Source organism: Lissotriton vulgaris, chromosome 5 (assembly GCF_964263255.1).
Source record: "Lissotriton vulgaris chromosome 5, aLisVul1.2, whole genome shotgun sequence".
Classification (NCBI taxonomy): Eukaryota; Metazoa; Chordata; class Amphibia; order Caudata; family Salamandridae; genus Lissotriton; species Lissotriton vulgaris.
This window is the reverse complement of record NC_141693.1, coordinates 38,481,900-38,503,824: the sequence shown is the minus strand read 5'-3', so window position 1 is coordinate 38,503,824 and position 21,925 is coordinate 38,481,900. Positions and strand designations below refer to the sequence as shown.

Here is a 21,925-nt window from a genome sequence, read left to right as displayed (position 1 = left end):
TCAGCTTTCTTTATAGTGTAGTCAAAGTGAAAAATTTAAGTGTTCTGGGCGGGAGGGGGCCGGGGCGGGAGGGGCCGCAAGCCTGAAATGCTGCCCCCAGCCCCCTTCTGCCCCGGGCAACGCTGGGGCGGGCTGCTAGTATGATTATAATATGAAATGAAATGAAATGAAATGAAGGAGTTTTGTAGAGCGCGGCTGCTGCCCAAGGGCGTTCAAGCGCTAAGTAAAGGTAACAGAACTCTGAGGGGAGAGGGGAGAGATCCAGGTGGGGAGCTAATTTCTGAAAAGATGTGTTTTAGCTCTTTACGGAAGGATGAAAGGATAGGGTTGAAGTAAAAGGGGAAGGGAGTTCCATAATTTAGCAGCGTTGAGCGTGAAGGGCCTGCCTCCTGCTCTGGACCTTTTCACTCTGGGAACTGCAGCAAGGAATACGTTCTCTGAGCGAAGTGACTTACCGGGACAGTAGGGAGTGAGAGGAGTGTGGTTAATCTCAGGTCTGGCTCTGTGGAAGGCTTGGTGCGATATGCACAGAGTCTTAAATTTTATTCTATCCCTGACCGGGAGCCAGTGCAGTGACCTGATCCCTGGCTTAGCTGATTCTCTGCGTGGGATTTGGAGTAGCGTGCGAGCTGCACAATTCTGTGTGCGCTGAAGTTTCTGTAGCACGTAGTCAGGGGCTCCCAGGTAAAGGGCATTGTTGAAGTCGAGCCGAGATTGAATGAGGCCTTGAATAACAACCTGTTTAGCTTCTAGGGGCAGAATAGGCAGGATTTTTCTCAGCATTCGGATAATCCCGAAGCAAGTTGCTGCTGTTTTAGTTGCCTGCGTATTGAAGGTGAGGGTTTTGTCCAGCCAGACTCCCAGACTTTTAATGTCCTCCTTCGGGGATGGGGGAGGACCCAAACTGGGAGGCCATAGCTGGTCCATGGGAGTGAGAATAGGGGGCCAAGGAGCATTATCTCGGTCTTATCGCCATTGAGTTTTAATGAGGATGCTGTCATCCATCTCCTGACGTCCTCCATGCATGCTGCTAGGTTGATTTGGGGGAGCCTGCTGTTCTTCTGTGCCAGAGAGACCACCAGCTGAGTGTCGTCCGCATACGAGATGATCTTGATACCGTATTGTCAGACGACCTCAGCCAGCGGCCTCATGTACACATTGAACAGCGTGGGGCTTAGGGAGGAGCCTTGGGGTACCCCGCAGTTTAAAGGTCTGCTAGTGGAGCAGGAGTCGCCATCAAAGACCTGGAAGGTCTTCCGCTCAAAAAGGAACCCAACCAGTCAAGAGCGTTTCCTGCGATCCCCAGATCGACTAGACGAGACAGCAGGGTTTTGTGGCACACCATATCAAACACGGCGCTTAGATCAAGGAGGATCACTGCCACTGACCCCCCTTGATCCAAGATCCTCCTGGATTCCTCCGTCATGGCCAGAAGAGCAGTTTCTGTGCCGTGTTTTGGACGGAATCCTGTTTGGGTGGAGTCCAGTAGAGAATTCTCCTCGAGGAAGTTAGTAAGGTGGAGATTAATGTGCTTCTCTAGAATTTTACTTGCCCAAGGCAACAGGGCAAATACCTAGGTTTCTTTTTATAACCCTAGCCTGTATGTATTTAGTGCCAGATTTGCTAACAAGTCACACAGCACAACACAGCAAGACACCTTACTGCACAGTGTTGCAGGGAGAGGACAGGAATGCAACATATCTACTTAGATAAGATGCACTCCTGCTATCTTACTGTGCCAACGCAGGCACCCACACTCCACCCTTGGAACGCCTTCCTGTGGCAAGTGCAGACCTCGCAATTCTGATTGGACTGTTCTGATTGGAGCAGGGTCAAAACTAATTTGAAAATGGCTGGGTCTAAACTGAGGTGGCATGGTGAGCGAAAACAGGTCCTGCCCTGGTAGTTGGAACTGGACTGTTCTGATTGGAGCAGGGTCAAGACTGATTTGCATGTTTGGGTCTTGCCTCAGGTGGCATGGTGAGTAAAAAATGATGGATTTGGACATGGATGAGAATAATCGCCACTGAATGGCATTAATTCAAGCAATCCATAAGTCACTTTGTTATATGATGACCTAAGTGTGACAGGTGTGCCCCGACGAGGTTCTGTGCTCACTGTGTCACCGAAATCAAGGTGTTCACGGTTGATGAGTCCATAATAAGGGTGAAACTGGTCCTGGGTTGCTTGAGATCCACTCTCGGGAGGAACTGGCCTGGCAGTTCGGTCTGGACTGTTTGAAGCAGAGTCAAGACTGGTTTGCAAATGGCTGGGTACAAAATGAGAGTGACATGGCGGGCGTGAAATGAAAGATTGGGATGCGGCCCGGAGAGATCGCCAGTGGCTTAGATGAATTCAAGCTTTTCATCCAAAGCTTTGCTTTTGATGCCCTAAGTGTGACTGGTATACCCAGACATGGGTCCAGGGCTCTCTGTGCTACTGGAATCAAGCTATACCTGGCTGTCGAGCCCAGGATAATGGCAAAACTGGTCCTGGGCCGCTTGTTTTCTGGTTGAGGGAGGTCCTAGCCTCACAGTTCCAGCTGGACTGTTCTGATTGGGTGAGGGTAAAAATGATCTGCATATGACTGGGTCCAAACTGAGGGGGCATGGTGGGTGAAAATGATGGATTGGGATGTGGCCCGGAGCGATCGCCAGGGCCTGAGAGTAATTCAAACCTTTCATCCATCACTTTGTTTTTTGATGTCACTACATTTAAGGTGTCATGCGAATCCTGTTTAAAATATACAGTGAAAACACAGGAACAATGGAACACAATGGGTGCTGTTCATGGTGCTTTTTTTGGCACTATTTTTTTGCACAAAAGATTCCTTCACATAAAAAATTTACGCTATTAATAATTTTGTGCTAACATTTAGTGCAAATTTGTACATCATTTAATTATGCATAATCTTGCATGATTCCTATGAAATGTCACTTATTCACACAAAAGCAAACTAAATGAGTTTCTAACACCTCTAAAGGGTACTCCTTCCTTCAGTGTGAAAGCATATCAAAACATATGTGCTTACACTTGACCCCATCTCCACAGATTTCATATTTAGCTCATAAATATTCAAATTCTCTACGTCATTTACCTCTTTCCTTCTCCAGGTCACAGGCTGAGGCTCCTGAGGGGAGAAGAGAAATATCAGATACAATCTACTTTGGAATGTTTCCATCTCATGATGAAGATGTGAGCACACACTGGTACATATCAAACACAACATTCACATTAGTTGCATGGCCATTCTACTCATTTGGGGGTGAACGCTAAGAGCATCCACTGAATTCACACTTATATGAGTCATCATCACCCTTCTTCTTCTACCCCACAGTTAAAAGAGAACCATGGACAACAGACACCAGACACTGAAATGTAATTCACAAGAGTAAAGCTCACAGCTCCCCAACAGCAAATCAGAATAAAGGACTATTGGAAGTATCACTGCAGCATATTCCCAAGCGGTCCTGGTGTGACTGATATTGGCCATGCAGCTGTGCCCCAGAATCATGCTGCACCTCAACAGAGAGACCCTTCAAAGTCAAAGTGTGTCTGGGGGAGTTTAGGGGGGCTGTTTAAGCATTAGGAAGGTCTTGCATAAAGTTGGTTGTTATCTCTAATGATATAATGAACACCACATCATGAACTAGAAGACTGCAAAGAGTCATTTTCAGTAGTAATTCCCATTCAACAGATTGTATTGTTTTCATTGGCATCTGCATGTGTTCTAATCCTTTTAGCGTAGTTATGGGTACCATGGGCTTTGCCTGCCTACAAAGACCTTACAGCACTCTGGGAAATGATTTTACTTATAGTGAAATGTTGTTCATATGAGCACAGTTTTACCTCCCTCTCCCACTAAGCCAATAAATGAGAACAAGAGATGATATAAATTATATGCTGAAATTCAGTTTACAGGAACATAATGTTGAATCATGCGCTGAATCCACGCTAGTAAACGAGGACCACTAAAATGGAGAGTGTACGTCTAAGTGATATTTGTCAGTGTATATCCAGGGCCACTAGAATTATGTGGCGGGGACGACTAATTTACGTGACAGTGGCAATGTTCCTGTATTTTTTGTCTTTTATTTTGCCTTCTTAACAGGTATTTTTACCGTCTGGGCAACGTGGCAATTTAATAATGCCAGGCTCATACCTAAGGACCAATTTATATGTGGTAATCACATGAGCGGATGCTGGTACTGGGAAGCAGAGCCGGCGGTGCGGCGTGGAGAGGCTCCAGAAATCATATCTACTCAAAGAGCTATCCGATGGCGAGGGTGCGTGCATGAACTCTAAGAGCCTTGAGATCATGGAACAAGCACCTCCCATAGGAGACTTTACTCTCCTTGACCTAGTTATTGACCTTAACCAGCATCATCGCATATCAATCAGTGGCGGTTCCTCTGCCAGGGAGGTGAAGCGTTGCCCCACTGCTTTTGGCAGTGAAAAAAAAGGAAAAAGAAACTAATAATAACTCCAAGTAAGGAGTGGGGTGAATTTGCTCTCAGAGCAGTGTGAGGAGTGGGTTGCACTATATAAGGGCACATTAATGTTTGACCAGCCCTCTTGGGCCGGCCAAACATTTATGCGTTCTTTGCATGTTCTCTATGCAGGCTGGATTACAACCTGCATGGAGAACATGCTCAGGCCCTCATTCCCTGTCTGAGCATCGAAGCACGGCGCTCAGACCAATCACAATGCTGCAATGCAGAGTTGTGATTGGCTATGGGGATCCTGGGAGCACGGGTGCTTACTGTTTCCACAAAAGAAGCCAGGAAGTAGACAGAGAGGATGGTGGAGAGGTGGCAGCCAGATGGACAGCTGGCGGATAAGTGATTTGTTTTTTAACTGGCTTCCCCTCTTCCCCGATCCACGCCCCACTGCAGCTTCTCGGGAGCAGATGCCACTGCATATCAACTGCATCACCTGTGAGGTAAGCACTCCTTTTGGCCACATCCTGCAGCCTAGGATGCAACTCTTTAACAATACACTGAGAATCTCTTTACCACTTGAAAGACGTCTGCTACTCTATCATTGGAGTTAAATCTGCTCTAATCCAATCAGTACTCTGAAGCATTACAGTGTTTAGAGAGAGTTCTGCCATCTAATTCGGCTCACTTAAAAAAATCAGTCAGCAATTCAGATCCTATTTTAGATTCTCACCTGACCATATTAAAGTCCTAGACCCAGGATAAAAGGGTTTTATCGGATATTACTACCTGGTGCCCCCCCCCCCCCACTTCCATGTAAAGAAAGCGGGAGGGAATCTTTTGCTGTCCCTCACAACCAGTTGTCCAACAGGGTAAATCAAGTAGGGTACCTCTGTCTAACTCTCGATTCAGGAAGTTTGGACCATAAGCTGGTTCTCTGTATTATCAGAAAAGGAACAACAAGCCTCCATTTTGAAGGCGAATGAGCTGTTCTTCTCCCTGAAAAATTTCTTAGAGCCTTTGTCAATGGAATCAGTAACTGGGCCCACCTCTCTCACCTCAGGCTGTGTCCCAGACTGCCTTCAACTAGGACAAATAACACCCATTCTCAAGAAACCAGGGGCCGACCCTAATGATCTGAACAACCTCAGACCTATCTCAAACCTCCCATTCCTTGCAAAAACATTGGAGTCATGTGTTCTCCACCAACTCAATAAACACATTGATGAGTTCAACCTCCTTGACACCTTTCAATCGGGATTCAGGAAAGGCTGTAGCACTGAAACAGCCATACTCAACGTCTTGGATGACATTCGCAAAGCCTTAGATGATGGTGATGCCTGCCTACTCATCCTTATTGACCTATCTGTGGCATTCGACACAGTTATTCATCCAGCTTTTCTAGAGACCTTGTCGAAGCGCTCCGGCATAAATGGTAAGGTACTCAAATGGTTCACCTCTTTCCTCCAGCATCGCTCGCAACATATTAAAATCAAATCCTGTCTCTCAAAGCCAACTAAAGTCACACTTGGGGTACCACAAGGCTCAATCCTCTCCCCGTCCCTCTTCAATCTCTTCATGGAGCCCCTCACAATCATCTTGAAAAAAGCTGGAGTGAGTTACCACCTTTACGCGGATGACACCCAAATCTATTTCAAAATCAAGTCCCCCGATGACATCCAACACCTCAATACCACTCTAACGGAGATCCAAACTTGGTTCAACTTCAATCACTTAAAGCTCAACCCAGATAAAACGGAACTGCTCCTATTCTCTCCAAAAAACAGCCATCGTACTATCCAAGAGTAGCTCAAGAATCTGGTTGCCCTAAACTGCCCCTTCGTTCTATCCGACTCAGTTAAGTCTCTAGGCATCACCCTTGACAAGAACCTATCAATGGAGGCCCACATCAAAAACTCTGCAAAAAGTGCTCTTTTCTCTCTAAAACACCTCAAGAAATTGAAACCTTTTCTTCCCCATGATGACCTCAAGACAGTAGTTCAATCCCTGGTTCTCTCTAAAATCGACTACGGGAACGCCATCCTTACAGGGACTCCAAAAGCTCACCTAGCCCCTCTAAGGGCAGTGCTGGACATGGCCACTCGACTTGTATCTGGAGTAAAAAGATTTGATCACATCACTCCAGCTCTCAACTCCCTCAAATGGCTTCCCATGGAAGGGAGATGTATTTACAAGCTGGCCTGCATCACACACAAAACCCTCCACTCTCCGGCCCCCAACTACCTGAACAACAAACTGGTAAGAGCAGGTCAAGCCAGAACACTGAGAAGCTCCAACTCACTCCTTCTCATTCCGCCAAAAATGAAAAAGAAAACCACCCAAATACCGTTCGTTTTCTGGCAACGCTCCCAGGATATGGAACGCTCTCCCTGGAGTCCTCAGATGCAACCCCTCCTTCTCCTGTTTCAAAAGGGACCTCAAACTCCATCTCCTTAACAAATACTTGCCTGAACAACGTCAACTAACCTAGACCTCAATATCCCGAGTTGACTCCCATTCAAGGATTGTTGGTGAACGGACTATGCTAATTCACCTTGTTTTCTTTTTTTCTCTCCCCCTCCGTTGCACAGTTATTTATTGTTCATGCTGTATTCTTTATCCGTGGTTTGCCTACTTACTGTCAGCCTTCTGTGTAATGTAAGGCCCTTCGGTTTTGAACAATATGTATGGGAAGCGCTCTGATACCTACGGGTCTAGCTAGCGCTATACAAAACTTTAAAAAAAAGTTGAGAAAGAAGACAATGTTCCAATGTTGGAAAACGTAGTTGTTCTTCCCCACAACAGGCTACCAGCCTTTCATCGTGGCAACAGGCTGAGGATATCCTGGCATCTCCAAAGGGAGATCTTCCCTCAGCTGTCTCCTCTATCTCCCTGAATCTACAAGTTAAGATATTTTCCTACAATGTGGTGGACAATATATTTTATAGTTCAGAAAAAGTGAGGGCCAACATCTTGTATAATGTTTTGAAGGTGCCTTTTTCATTGAAATTTATTGGCATCTTGACCAAGAAATCTTAAAGTGCTTTACTAATACTTATGAATGGCAGACGGCTCAAAGAATTATTATTTGCCTCATGCCAAATGAGAACTCATGGGAATCTAGGAGGGCAGAGTAATTTTCAATTTAAAAGTGGTATTAAGTTTAATCCTATAAAATTATGACATGCTACACAGTCGAGTCATCAATTTAATTTCCCTTTAGGAGGAGAAGGATAGCAGAGTATCCTTCTCCAAAATCTCTTGGTGAGACATTTTGGCCTTCATACCTCACAGTATCACCATCACTGTAATCTATGCTAAATGAGAATATAACAATTCTGCTGCTGTCTCTGGTAAAGAGGGTAGGAGTGTATCGCTGCCAGGAAAGGAGGGGGGTGGAACGCTCTGGATACAGAAGATGAGACAGGGAGGTGCTATTTTAAGGCAGTTAATCTTAATTGTAAGATTGCCATGGGGTTAAACAGCAGTAGACACACCTAGTAATGGCCAAAGCTAAAGACGGCTTTTGTGAAATACAGCAGAACACCTGAGTGATGGTAATAAATTGTGTTTCTGAACAATCTGCTGCCCGATACAATAAACCTGGTCAACTAACTGTTTTGTGCTAGAAAGGTACTTTGTTTTAAGGTGTGTCACAATCCCCTCCATGAGGGGGCGTGCAAAGGGGTGGTGTTGCATTTCTTTTGAGCAATAATTTCAATTGACTTGCAGTCATATTGTCCATGATTGGAATTTACTCCTTGCCATAAAAATATGCTTCAAGGACGTCAAAACACCAAAGAGTATCTTTTGGTGGTGAACCCATATATCCCCACCAACTCGGTGCATGTCAAGTAACCACATTTTTCACCTTTATCTATGGCATTAGGGAGTGAAAGGAATGTAAATACATAATATTGGTTTTGACTTTTTGCCACAGTATCCACTCATCCCCATAGGTTATTTGAAAATGAGGACAAAGATCTAGCATTAAAAATTAGACCTTCAATCTTCCCTCTCAATAGTAAAACTCATAAAAAAGGTGTTCTCCTTTTGAAGTACTAAGAAAAAAGTCATTCGTAATACTCAATGGAAGAATTGAGAATGAGATTCACACACATTTTACACTTAAATCTACTGTTTTCTGTTCACTCATTGACTATGTAGCTGTCCCTTTTGTTAGGGAGAAGAGAACAGATTTTGCCGTAAAATCCATTTCCTCCTCACAGTATGCTTGCCACAGTGAACGTAATTTGCCATACATCGAAGATTATATTAAGGCTTGCCCTGCATTATTTTGGCTCACAGTCTGGAAACATCCATTGGCACAACTAACTAGGGAGCTTATATTAGACTGGTTAAAATGTGATAGGGGCATGGAAATACCTGGGTTAGCTGCTGTTCACAAAAGCCTAACTAGTGTGAACTATGAGTATTTATTTCTAAATTCTTGAGATTCTGCCATTATAACTAAGAAAACACTTCAAACCGCTTTATATGCATCATATAGAAATGTTAGACACGACAAAGAGATTCAGAAAACCTCTGTTGCTAGATATATGCATATTGAGAACATCTCCCACGCTCCACTCAGCTATTTCCTGAAACCTATTGGCCGTTGGGAACGGGGTTTACTTTTTCGGTTGAGGATTGATACAATGAAATTCATACTCTGCTTTCCTGTGGGGTACAACCCTATACTTGATTATTTGCCATGTCTCTGTAATAGTCAATATAAACAATCTATGTTGCATTTTTTATTCTTTTGTAGTTACTACTTAATACATACCAAAAGGTTTTTGATACCTTATTTTAAGGCTGTACCTGTAATTGATCACAAGGCAGCATATGGGAAGGTTATTGCTTTGGAAGATGAAGAGCTAATCTTCCAGGTGGGATCCTTTTTGAAAGTGGCAGTGCGCACCAGTAACTCAATGTGCACCCCCTGAAATATGCTGTAATGTATAGGCATTTATATAGCGCACTACTTACCCGGAGGGTCCCAAGGCGCTTCGACCGCTGCGAAACCCTTCCTGGCTTCCCTGAGAGATGGTCCCTTAATGGGTATCTCCAGGGTGAGACCAGGCATCCCCGGCGGTCTGGTGGGGCCGTTAGTGAAGATGAGGCAAGCTAATGCCCAGAGTTGCCGAGTGTGATCGCTGATCAGAGTGGGCACCGAGGCGAGAGAATTATCGAGTCCGCTGACCCTGGTCCAGAAACCTGCCGCGCCGGGAATCGAACCCTGGTCCCGGGCCGTCCTCTGCTCTCGGGTCTGCCGCCTCTAACCAGTGAGCCACACTACTTCACCAATGCTCATTTTAATTGGTTTTAATCATAATTGTACCCTTGGTAAATAAACCCCCTGATGAATTTCTCTTTTCCATCAATATCTTTTCTTTTTATGTTTTAACTGGAACTTTTTGTGCCCCCTTTGCCATTGGCTAATTTTTATTGTATATGTTGTCTGCACTTTTATGGATATATTCTTGTATCCAAATAAAGATATTGAATTGAATTGACTTGAATTGAATTGTTACTTTTAGTTAAGGGTGGGCGTAGTTTGCGAAGTAGCGCTACGCGAAGCTACGCGAAGTGCACTTCGCACCACGCAAACTTTTCACGTAGCACTGCGCGAGCTGCGTAGTAGCATGTTCACACTGTGCAAGATGCATTTTCAATGATTGCACAGTGTGAACAAGCATCTGGCACAGTGCAATCATTGAAAAGGCATCTTGCACAGTGCGAGCTGTAGTTTTCTGCCGCTCAAGTAGATTTTTACTCGAGCAGCAGCTTTCTCAACGCGAACTGGTAGTTTCTCATCGCGAGCGGTCGTGAGCATGCGCGACCACTCGCAATGACAAACCTGACCTCCCCGCGTTGAGAGTCTCGCCGAGATGTCATTTTGCTTGCTCGCATGTTCGCACTGTGCTACGTGCAGCTCACGTAGTGCGAAGTTGCGCAAACTTCGCAAACTACGCGAGCGTATCGTAGTGCTTCGCCCAGAGTTACTTTTAGTATGATTTGTGAAATGTATGTCAATGATAAATCCCTTGGTGATCTTAAAGCACTCTCCTTTATGAACAATTTTGTTCAAAAGGGAGTAGGGTCTTGGAACCTCAAAGAAACAACAGTAAAATGTGCTAAATCAAATGGTAGAACTCATTGGAATATGAAGCTAACTGCTAAAGTAAAAGAATGTTTGTCGCATTAACTGCGGACTCCCATTTTCTGCACCGAGAGCCATTGTTTAAATCTGAAAGCTATAAAAAGTCCCTGGTGTCTAAACCAAAGTCAAACAGGTTGTTTTCCCCAAAGAGACCACATTATAATCCTTTTGGCCACCTAAATAGGGATTTGAATAGACTTGTGAGAAGCGGTTTGAGCTTAAAGAAGGTGCCTCCCTTAAGAACACAGAAAGATTTTTGGGAGATCATTTCTAGCTGCTGTGGTTGTAGAATAAACTCTTTTCCAAATCCAATTAAGGAAGATGAATGGCAGATTACATTTGTGATCTGTATGCTAGGAATGATGATGTAGAGTTGCCTATTGCCTCTCTCGTTTACTCCCTATACCCGCATCAACATTTGGCCCTGAATCAACAAACAAAGGAGATCGAGGCTAATATTGGGAGACTGAGAGTCTCTGGGGAGATTAGGAGATGGTGCCCCACGAGATTATATCAGAACAACAGGAGAGTCAGGGTCGATAAGCCACTCTTCTACCCCTATTAAATATATAGCAACAACATAAGAGTGACTAAAAGCGCTGTAATAATATCAGAATACAACAAACAACCTAGAAACTACCAAAAGTGATCAAAGTAACACGTGAAAAAAGGTTGGAACGGAAAAAACTCTATTTTTTAAGAAGAAGCCTCACTCACCCTAGTGGTGACATGCTTCATCATAGGGTTCCTACTGGGGAGACCGAATGTCCCCCCAGTGTGCTACAACGTCTGATTTACAGCAGAGCTGGATTTTTGAAAATGTAACAAATGAAGTGCTCATGTGTAGTGAGTGCAAAGTTAAAAAGATAACAGCTGTACCATAAACCACTTTATTAAATTGTCAGCTGGTCTTATTAAAAACAAGTGATAAGGACTTATCGTGGTTTTAATTTGAACCACTGAGTCCTAGTAAAAATGGGTCGACATGTTTCAGCTGTTTTAATGCACAATTTTTCTCAGCTTTCTTCAGGACCAAATTAATCCCCCGGCAGTCCACAGTCGCTAAGGTGTGTCCTCTCCATGGGGATATGTATGTGAAAAAGTTAAAAACTCACGGTTTTACCTGTGTGGGCACTCCTAGATATCACCAGGGGCCAAAACAGCACATATAGATTGTATATGCAACAAGGGCTCGCGGTGGGGGCAATATCTTCACGTTGCGCAATATTTGCTGCACAACGCCTCACCGCCACAGACCTACTCGATACACTGCCGCTGCCCCATGAGATTACCCTCTTCGTAATTAAAATAGAAAACTCACTTTGGGTTACTTCTCTTACTCCTCTTTATGTACACTGTTACCACCATAGCATAAATCCCCTTTTCTGGCCTGGAGCATTCTAGTTCCTTTACATAAAACAGGCCCCAAAAAAGCCCCTCTAAATGCCATACGTGGTGCGGTAGGAAGAATATTTGACAGAAGTATACTTGATCATCTTTCAGTGTGAGTTGAGGACCAAAGATGCTCCCTGTTGAACAAGCGGGGTTTGGGATGAATTTACAGCATGCTAGATAGCATCTTTATACTGAAACTAAGGCCTGATTATGATTTCGGGCAGTGGGACTGCAGCCCGGCATCACGGCAGTCGTAAGACTGCCTGACATGCAGGTGTTCCGACTGCCAAATTGTGGTATGACCGCCGGTGTGACTGTGAGAAATTGTCCTTTTCTATTGTGGCTTGTGCTGAGGCCCAGCTTAAGGGCTGCAGCACATGTCGCATCCATCCATTCACTGTGTGCCATGCACCATGTGGTACATGACCATGTGGTGCATGGCACACTGTTTATGGTTGAGTTTGGGTGCACTACATGTGTCCCCAGGGCCACATTTCGGCCCTGTTTGGGATGCCCAACTGCCATTAATGACAGCCTTTCCATGGTAGTGAGACTGCCATGAAAAGGCTGTGGGAAATGGTAACCAGGTGGTACCTGGTGAGCACCACAGCCATTAAGGGAATATGATTACAACCGTCACCGCGGCGGGATCGTAGATCCTGTCGAAAGCAGTGGTCTTTCCCGCCACAGTTTCTGTTGCGACCACCTACATCAAAATGAGGGGAGACATAGTTTACTTTGCATGTGTTACATCGCATGCCATTACAACGCGGTTGTTACAATCACTGCGTTACATCGCATACGATTACATTGCAAGTTGTTACTACGACTTGCTGTTGGGGGCAGAAGGTGTTGGATTTACGGACCCATCTAGGCCAAACGGCAGAAACATGTTGACCACCTTCATTACGGTGAGGGGACAACAAATTCCCCCATCTCACCGTCTACCTTTTTCATACCATATAGCTACCCGTCCTATTGAAATTTATTTGGTAACTGTAATGGTTTTTAGTTCACTCTCTTTTCACGGGCCCTTCTAGTTTAGAAGTGCCTCCCTGTTTTCAGGTGAAGGCCCAACCTCTACCAAACCGAGTTTCTAGAGGGCAAGGACTGCTGATGATGAAGCATGACACCTGGTGGTATGTGAGGCCAGTCCTTCACTTTTTGTGCGATGTCCACAATTCAGTTTTAGAGTACCCTCGGTCACTGACTGGGTGTGGCCCCATTTGTGTTGAACATTTTGTGTCGGAGGCTGGCCTGCTCCTAGCACCCCGCGCCTCTAGTTCCCTCCTCCAGGATTCCCCTGGGGTTAGTGTGGTTCCAAAGTGACTAAGCCCAGCCCAAGGGGACCTCAAAAAGAGGACCAGGACCACTGGATGCAGTACAAGGTGGACCAAAATGAGTAACTCTGGGCAAAGCAATACGCTATGCTCGCGTAGTTTGCGAAGTTTGCGCTACTTCGCACTATGCAAATTGCACATAGCACTGTGCAAACACGAGTAGCGGTCATTTTTTGCTTGCTCGTGGTCCTCAGCGTCAAGTTGGCGACCAAGAGTGAGCAAAATGAAATCCTGGCAATACTTTTTCCTTGTTCGCGATCGTGAGCATGGAAAATAAACCTCCAAATGAGATTCTCAACGTGGGGAGGTCAGGTTTCGTGATGAGACACTACCAGTCCGCATTGGGCAAGCTGCAGCTCGAGTAGAAATCTACTTGAGCCGCAGAAAACGACCACTTGCACTGTGGAAGATGCAGTTTTCACTGATTGGACCGTGCGGACAAGCATCCGGCACTGTGTAATCAGTGCAAACAGCGTAGCTCGCGTAGTGCAAAGTGCATTTTGCATAGCTACTCGTAGCGCTACTACGCGATCTACGCCCAGGGTTAAAAATGACCAGGGCAAGAAGAATCAAGAAGGCCCAAACCAGGATCACTAGGACTGCTAGTTCTATAGAACCAGGTAACAGGGCTTGGTGGATACGTTCCCAGCATCCCAGCAGGATTAGGGTGAGGCTCAGTAGTACCAGGATCAGGTTATCCAGGAAGGGCTAATGCAAGGATGAGCCAGGAGCGGGGCCGGGCAGAGCAAAGTCATGTAGGACTGCAACAAGGAGCACCAGATTCAGGAAACCAGTACCAAGGTGACCAAAACTAGTTAGACCAGGGTCAGGATAATGATGAGAGGAGCTAAAACATACCAGAAATGCAGGACTTGGAACAGGGATAGGAGGAGGAAAACATCTAAAGGCACAAAAGGACCTGAAAGAGAAGGAAGAAGATCGGAAGAAAGAAAACACCAATGTGAGTCTTGGCCACATGCATTAGGGTATCCCTTTTGTAAATGGTTATTGTTCATGCTTCCTATGGTGCCAATCCTAAGAAACCGCTCAGCTCATGTAGTAAAACTGTTAAGAATATATTGAAAAATCAGAGAATGCAAAGTGAATAAAAGGCCAGGACTATTACACTTTGACCTCTGAGTGATAGAAGAAAGAGTTTGCTACTGGTGCAGCATTCTGAGGGTATTTCTGAGGACCTAGGGACTGAAACTTGGCAGGAGAGTTTAAAGGTGAATGGGTAGAAATGAGTGTTGTCTGTAAAAGATGGCAGAAAGGGTTTGAGAAGCTCAGATGGCTGAAGTCAGGAAAAATGGTTAATGGCTAACATATGGCTAAAAGGGCTGGGGAAATCAGCAAAGAAGATCTCAGGATCAAAAGAAGGTTCTGATGAGCATGGGGGGAAGAAGCCTCGAGATAGGTGGTCTCAGATGGCCCAAAGAACCCCAGATCTTTACACTGACATTCTAAGTGTTTGTATTTGTTTGCAGCATATGTGGCATGTATGCAGTAGTAAGACTTCTTGTGTGATGAAAGTCTAAGTGCAGAAAACATCACCACCAGATTAGACCATATAAAAGAAGAAACATGGTGAGTGCCTGGATCAGCTAGAAAGGAGTGTCTCTGTGGTTAAAGATGCTCATACAGCCACTAATGAACATCTTTGAAATTGAAAAAAGTTTTGAAGCTCATCAAAAAGAGAGACTTGGAAGTTAGATCCAGGCGGAATAACATCTGCATAGTTGTACTCCCTGAAACCACTGCCATGGATAAAATGGACACCTGGTGGAATTCATGCTTCATTCTTTGTTTGGTGAACACTTGTCCTCGTTATTTCCAGTTGAATGGAGGCACCGTAGCCTTCCAGAGCTCTGGCCCAGCTAATAGTGGCCTGCCTTCTGAACTATAAGAGCAGGGACACCATCTTAAAAACGGGCTGGGAGCGCAGAGTTGTGCAATATCAAGGGAATGCAATATCTCTCTATCCTGATTTTACATTGTCGGCTGCCAGTTGACTATTTCTTACAGCTAAAAGGCTTCTCCAGAATGCTGGGCTGACACATTTTCACTGATTTTCTCAACCAAACCATGTGTTCCCCCTGAATTTTAAACTTTTCATCGATCCCAAGGTTGTCCTAAACTCCCCTGCAATCTTGCCTTGGCTCAGGAAACTCACAAAACCATGCCAACCACTGACACAGAGGACTGACAACATCTTTGTCCTCACCTACCAAAAACTGTTACATGCTAGTCCAGGCTTCAAGTGCTGGTGGCCTGCCACTCTTGGCCACCGCAGCACTTTACATATTTATCCAATTCTGGTCCAAAAGGCCAGTGCACTGGCTGGGTTGTACTTGCCACCAGAACGTGATCACAGCGGATCCCACACTGACTTGATATAAGTGCAGTCAACCTCTTTGTTACACAATTGCCTACCTTGTAGCTTCATTGCTGTTTTCAGCCACAACCCTATGCGACTATGCAACTGCACAACTGTATTGAGTGGCGCCCATCAGCCAAGACTGCAACTGAGTATTTTCTGCTTTCTCCAGGGGACTCTAACTGTTTTAGAGATTCTCTATATCTTCTGGGTCAGTGAAACTTTAGATGCCACTGATTGCCAAACTAACTCCCAAGTTGGACTTATCAACGTCTGCTTCAAACTGAGCTGGAAGAGTTCATGAGAGGTTATCAGCATTTAGCATTGTGTCCTACAGATTACAGGTCACACATCCCGGATTGTTTGTAAACTTCTCCATCGCCTAGGTGGTGCGTCCAGCTGCCAGATTTATAAATAATCATTAAGTTGGCAATCATTTATAAAGCATTGCCAGGAAGTGCCACCACAGCGGTTTCTGTCAATGAAGTTCACTGTCTGGAGTTCTATCCAATGGCAAGGGGAGCGCGTAGCAGTTTTTAATGCCTATTATAGCCATGGTTTACCTTGCAGTGACAACTGACCTCTAATTCCCTCCATCTGAATCTGGTGGGTGGAATGCAAAAGCTGCCTCCGACAGCCTCACTCTGCAAGGCTTTAATCAAGGTGGAGGTGGAATAGCCTCTGCTGTGATTAAACCTATAGTCCACCTGCATCTAAATAGGGAACACGGACCATAACCGTGGCAGGATAGATACTCCTTCGCCGTTCAAATCTATTAATTTTATTAAAGATTTGGAACTCGAATGAGGTCCTCAGAAAAATAGAACGGTACAGCAAATTACATGAATAACATTAATATACATTTAAAAAGCAATTTATAAAATTTCAAACTTTATGACAATTTGGCTGATTCTTAGGAGAAAGTAGAATTTGCAGAGCCTAAGTTGCAGTTTTAATATTACTTTTAAATAACGTGGTCCTAAAATATAATGCGGAGGAACGTGCAGTGCAGAACAAACATAAAGTGCATGATTAAGATCCTGAATACTGCTATTCCAAAGGTTACACAATGCATCCTTAACTATGGACTTAGACCAGTCTGTTGTTTTGTCCAAAAATTATTGATTCCATGCTCTAGGTCTCAATATAGATACTACTGAGCGTCACTGACAGGAACACATTACATATTCTACTTGATTCCCGCGCTTTAAAAAGCTTCAAGTTTAATATAAGAGAATTAACCCCTTGGTTTCAGCTTTAGATCAGTTTGATTTAGTGCAAAAAAATGAAGATAATATGTTTCTAATGTTGATTCAAGGATTTCTAAGTGCATACAAATCCTCAGAGAAATCACCTTACCTTTCATAAACTGGTATCTCTACCAGATCACACTAGTCAGCCGTTCACATGATAACTTGTTAAGCCAATTTCTTAACTTAGGTCAGGTACTGGGACAGGCATTTTTTTAATCATGCCTTGCATTTTCATTTTTTTCACAGGGTTGGATGATCAACTCTCAAATGTTGTGGAAAATTCTATGAAGGAAGCGTATACAAGGGGCTCAATATAATGTTGGACAAATCACCACCGACAGGCTGTTGGTGGTGAGCCGCCAAACAATCACGGACTCGGTCCAACTGCCTCATTACGGAATATATGTCATTGTAACGCATGCGTTACATTGCATGCCATTACAACACAGTCGTTACAACGACCGCGTTGTTACATCGCATACGATTGCATCGCAAGTCATTACAATGACTTGCTGTAGGGGGCGTGCTACACTTAGGAATAGAAGAATTTACTATTTATAGTCCCTGCCCTGCTTATCTGTGTTTATTGGTACTACTGGCTATTTTCCTCCCGGTCCTGATCTTCGCAGTCCTCTTAAACCTGCTCCCAATCCCCCTCATGGTACGGTATGCTCGCCTTGGAACGCTTTGACCGTGTACATTCTAGTCTGTCTGGTCATCATTCCCATGTCCTTCTGCACCTTGTCCTTTGTATCCCGCATCTCTGCTTTACAGGCTTCCGGTGCTGGATATTTTCACCTCCCTTATCCTATTTCTCTTCCTAGGTCCTGCACCCCTGGTTTATTTATCCCCTTGGTTTGCCTGTTCCTAATCCTTCTGCTCCAGGTTCTCCTGGCCCATGTAGACTTGGTCTTAGTTTTGGTATTCTTTTGTCTGGGCCTGGGTCCTCGTGCATTGGATCTTCTGATGTTGGTTCACTGGCCTTGGTTTCCCTAGTGCTCCCAGTCCCCCAGTCCGACTGATACATCCCAGTCCTAATAGTTCTCCTGGTGTCCTAGTTTGCCTGTTCCACCTTGTTCTTCTCACTCTGACTCTGGTCCCCTCTACCATGGTACTTGAAGTAATGGTCCTCCTGGCTCTGCTCTTGCTAATCTCTCTGGCACGGGTCCTCCGATTTCTGATGTTGCGTGTCTCCCTGGTTCATGCAGTCCTTGTTCCCCATTATAGGATTCTCCCGAGTCTGATCCTAATGGACTTTCTGAGGTTGATCCCAACAGGCCTAGAATTCCTGGTCCTTTATATCCCTCCGGTCATTCTAATCTAGGGTCTACAGGCCCTGCTAGCCTAGGTCATTTCTGGTCATAGTCATCTTGGTTCTGGTCAAATTGCTTCTGGTCCTCCTTGATCTGATCTCTATGGTCTTGGCCCTCCTGTCTCTGACCCTTCTTCCCACTGGTCTCCTGGTACTGGTCCTTTTTGGTCTTTCTACCTGGGTCTGCTACTCCTGGACCTGGTCATCCTAATTACTCTAGTCCTGGTTGGTGCTCACAGACTATTCTAGCGCTCCTTTTCATTTTGGTCCCTGGCCTTCTATTCCTTCTACTGAGCTTTCTGTTACACAGGGACCACGTTTACTGGGTCGAGATCCCCCTGTCCAACAACCGCTTGGCCCTCCTGAACCTTCTCACCCTGGTCCGGGTGCCCCTAGAACTGTATTTTCCTTGTCCTGTTCCATATCGTCTCTTTCTTCCTGATGACCTCTGGCATTGACAACACTGGTCCTCATAGATGTCTCAATAGGCCTGGTTTTTCTTGTCCTGTTCCTAATGCCTCTGGCCGTCCTAGCCCTCCTGGTGGTCCAGGTTCTGGTCCTCATGCTCCTACTTGTCAGCAACCTGCTCCTAGTGGTTGTACGCCTTCCTCCCCCAAACCCTCTCCATAATGGCCTTTGGTACTAGCTCCAATCCTTTCACACAGATTTTTCTGTTTGTTTTTTGTGGCTTAAATGTTTGTTTTGCTGAGACAACATGTGGAACTGGGAAATATGATTTGCCCCATATTCCGGCTCCCATTTTGTCGTCGCCGCCATTTTGAGTTGCCTTCACTCAGGCAGCAAGACGAGAGCGATGTTTTTGTCATTTTCCAGCATCGCGTGTCAGATGACTCCTTTGCCCTTGTTTACTGAAGAGTGTCAGGGACTGGTCAAGCGCACTAAGCCCTGTCTAAGCCACATAAACCCTTGCCCGGACGACTGTTGATTCACATCATTCTTTCCTCTTTCGCTATCTTATCTGTAGTTCTTGTTACACATCTCGGAGCATTCTCTAGTCTTATGTCTGTCCTTCTAGAGCACACCTGTATTGTCGTTAGCTGTAAAATATATGATGGGTATTCTCTGGGTGATTTGTTTAAGGGGCCAAGTTGCAAACATGACTGCCAATACGAAGTTACATAGAGATTAACGTATTTTGTTTAGCGTTTGCCGAAGTCTCAACATTGTGTGTTATTGCTTTTTGTATTGTGTTACATTGTATAAAAGCTCGACTGCCACGGAGTTAAGGGCAGTCTCTTGTGAATATCACTCTCCTAGTGACTTCAAAGACAACTGTACTAGCTGCAGCTAATAAATCAACTTGTCACCCCAAGATGGAGTGTCCAGTGTCTCTGTAATTGTCCAGTATCCTTGGATTGCTGAGGCAGTAGAACCCGGGGATTTCAGGCGTCTTCATATGCCACCTGACCCATCTGGTCCAGGTTCCTCAAACACTGTCAAGTATAGATACGAGGACTCCGTAGAGACAGGACCTTGTCCTCCTAAACACTGTTTAGCATGTTAAAAATCAAAACTACCATTCCCGAGATATATTGTTCAGGGGAAAAAACATGTAGGTGTGTCTGAAGGATCTACTCATGACATGGATCTTTGCCTGTAACCCACTCCACTGGGTGAATACTATGAAAAAGTGCATTTATTTACAGGCAGCATAGTGAACTCCTCCTGTGAATTATCCATGGGCATTACCTTCCTGGCTCCCGCTATCACTTTCCCATTCCACAGAGGCTTCATTACTCAATATGCCTCCTGCAAGTGGCCTAAAGCACTGTGCCTCCAAGCACCAACTTCCTATGGTACTTGCCACTCCCTCTGGGGCCCACCTATCTGTCTGCATTAACTGCTTGCTGCTGTTTGTCAACTGCTTCTGCATGGCGAGATTTAAAAAAACTAAGAAAGCACAACCCTCCGTAAAGGGAAACAGCCGTAAAAACAGAGGCTGAGCCACACGTGCCGTTTCCCAAACGCGGTACCACACTTGCCTTAAAAGCGCATGTGCGTGGTTAAGGCAGTGTACGGTTTAGATGCTGAGATGGATGGTCAAAGGAAGATGAAGGATTGGGAGAGGACGCGGACAGGTAAGTGGGGCTGAGGTAGTTTTTAGGAACCCGGGTTGGGGGTTGTTTTCAGGTCTGGGTAGTTTTTAGGGCTGGGGAGTGTGGGTTGTTTCAGGGGCTCAGGGGGTCAAGGTAGTTTTAATAGATCAGGGTGGGTCGGGGTAGTTTTTAGGGCTTCTGGCATGGTCATTTTTAGGCCTGGGGGGAAGGGGTTGGGACGTTTTTGGCCTCAGGGTGGTTGTGGATGTTTTTTGGGCTCAGTGTGGGGTCGGGCAGTTTTGTGGGCTCAGAGGGTGGTCAGGGTACTTTTTAGGGCTCAGGCATGTTGCCTCTTGTTTGATCCTTAGCACACATCCCGTTACTAGCCATACCTTTACCACGAAATTGTGTGATAAAGACATGCATGGTAAAGCCATACGAGGTAAGGGAATGCGTTGATCAGACACAATTGTTGTTTAGGCAGCCTAGTAGAGGCACGCATGGTTTAGCCTTGTGTGCCTCTGTCATAAAACCCCCTTTAAATTGAAGCCTAGTGCTGGCAGAAGGCCTACCATAAGAAGTCCAAAAACTGTCCAACTCTCAAAAATCATCAAAAAGTCCATCCTGAATAGCATCATGAACATATAAAAACAATGTATTCTCATGATTGAATAAAGTATTTATGTAACATGCTTTATAACCATACTCGGTAATCTAAATATCTGTCTGCCATAACCTGAAGCTCTTGAATTGAAATTTGATTTCTACATTTCTTATCTGAATATGAAAATAACATAGATATCTTTATTCAAAATAGATTTTACTGTTACTGTTAGACCTGTCAGTCCTAGGGTGGTCTTTCCCCGTTTTATTTTCGCCCTTGCCTTATTTTTTCCACCCTCTTTTTCGTTGGCCCTAGGTCTCCGGGCACCTTACTATTGCTAATCAATGCTAAGGTGCAGGTGCTCTCTTCTTCCAACATGGCTGCCACAGGCCCCTGCTACTGCAGAGTGGTCTTTTTAATAGCACCCTAGTTGCCAGGAGCTGGCTGGGACCCTTAGATACTGTTGCAACACCAGCCCGCCTTTTTCTCCTAAAGCTAGACTAGGGAAGCTCCTGGAACCTTCCAGAACAGGGGAGGGGTCTGCTTTTGCCTCCTTAGAGAGTGGTCACCTGACCTGGGAATATATAAGGAAAGGAGGGAAACTTTTTAGTCAGTTGGGGCATCACTGACGTGGGGGAACCTACGCAGGAGCCTTAGGCGGTAGGGCCTAGAGGGGGATCTATACCACTGGGAGTGACAGGGCTTAGGTGCTGCCTTCCAAGTTGAGTGAGGGACTCTGATCTAGCCCACTGATCTGGCCCGGCGGGAGGGGAACCCAGGGACCACCTGCAGTGACCTACTGAGACTACCTTGTCCTCAGCCACCAACTCAACCCCCCCTCAAGAAACTGCTTCCAAAGAGCGCAGGAACCACCTAGCGCCGAGAAGAGTACTTATCTGTGCAACCAGGACCACTGGGGATCAACCAGGTACTGGCGCTATATCCAAGCGCTCCCTGCCAGACTGTGCCCCCCATGTGCTGT

At 45.3% G+C, this 21,925-nt stretch overlaps 1 protein-coding gene across 10 annotated transcripts in view; it reads right to left on the bottom strand.

Annotated features, from left to right (window-relative positions):
* Positions 1 to 21,925, bottom strand: part of LOC147710070 (butyrophilin subfamily 3 member A3-like) — a 662,391-nt gene that overhangs the window by 535,349 nt on the left and 105,117 nt on the right. For all 10 annotated transcript variants that reach the window (XM_086920761.1, XM_086920762.1, XM_086920765.1 and 7 more), the window contains exon 4: positions 3,098 to 3,130. In XM_086920761.1, coding sequence (XP_086776887.1) covers positions 3,098 to 3,130 — 33 coding nt within the window. The remainder of the gene's footprint in view (positions 1 to 3,097; positions 3,131 to 21,925) is intronic.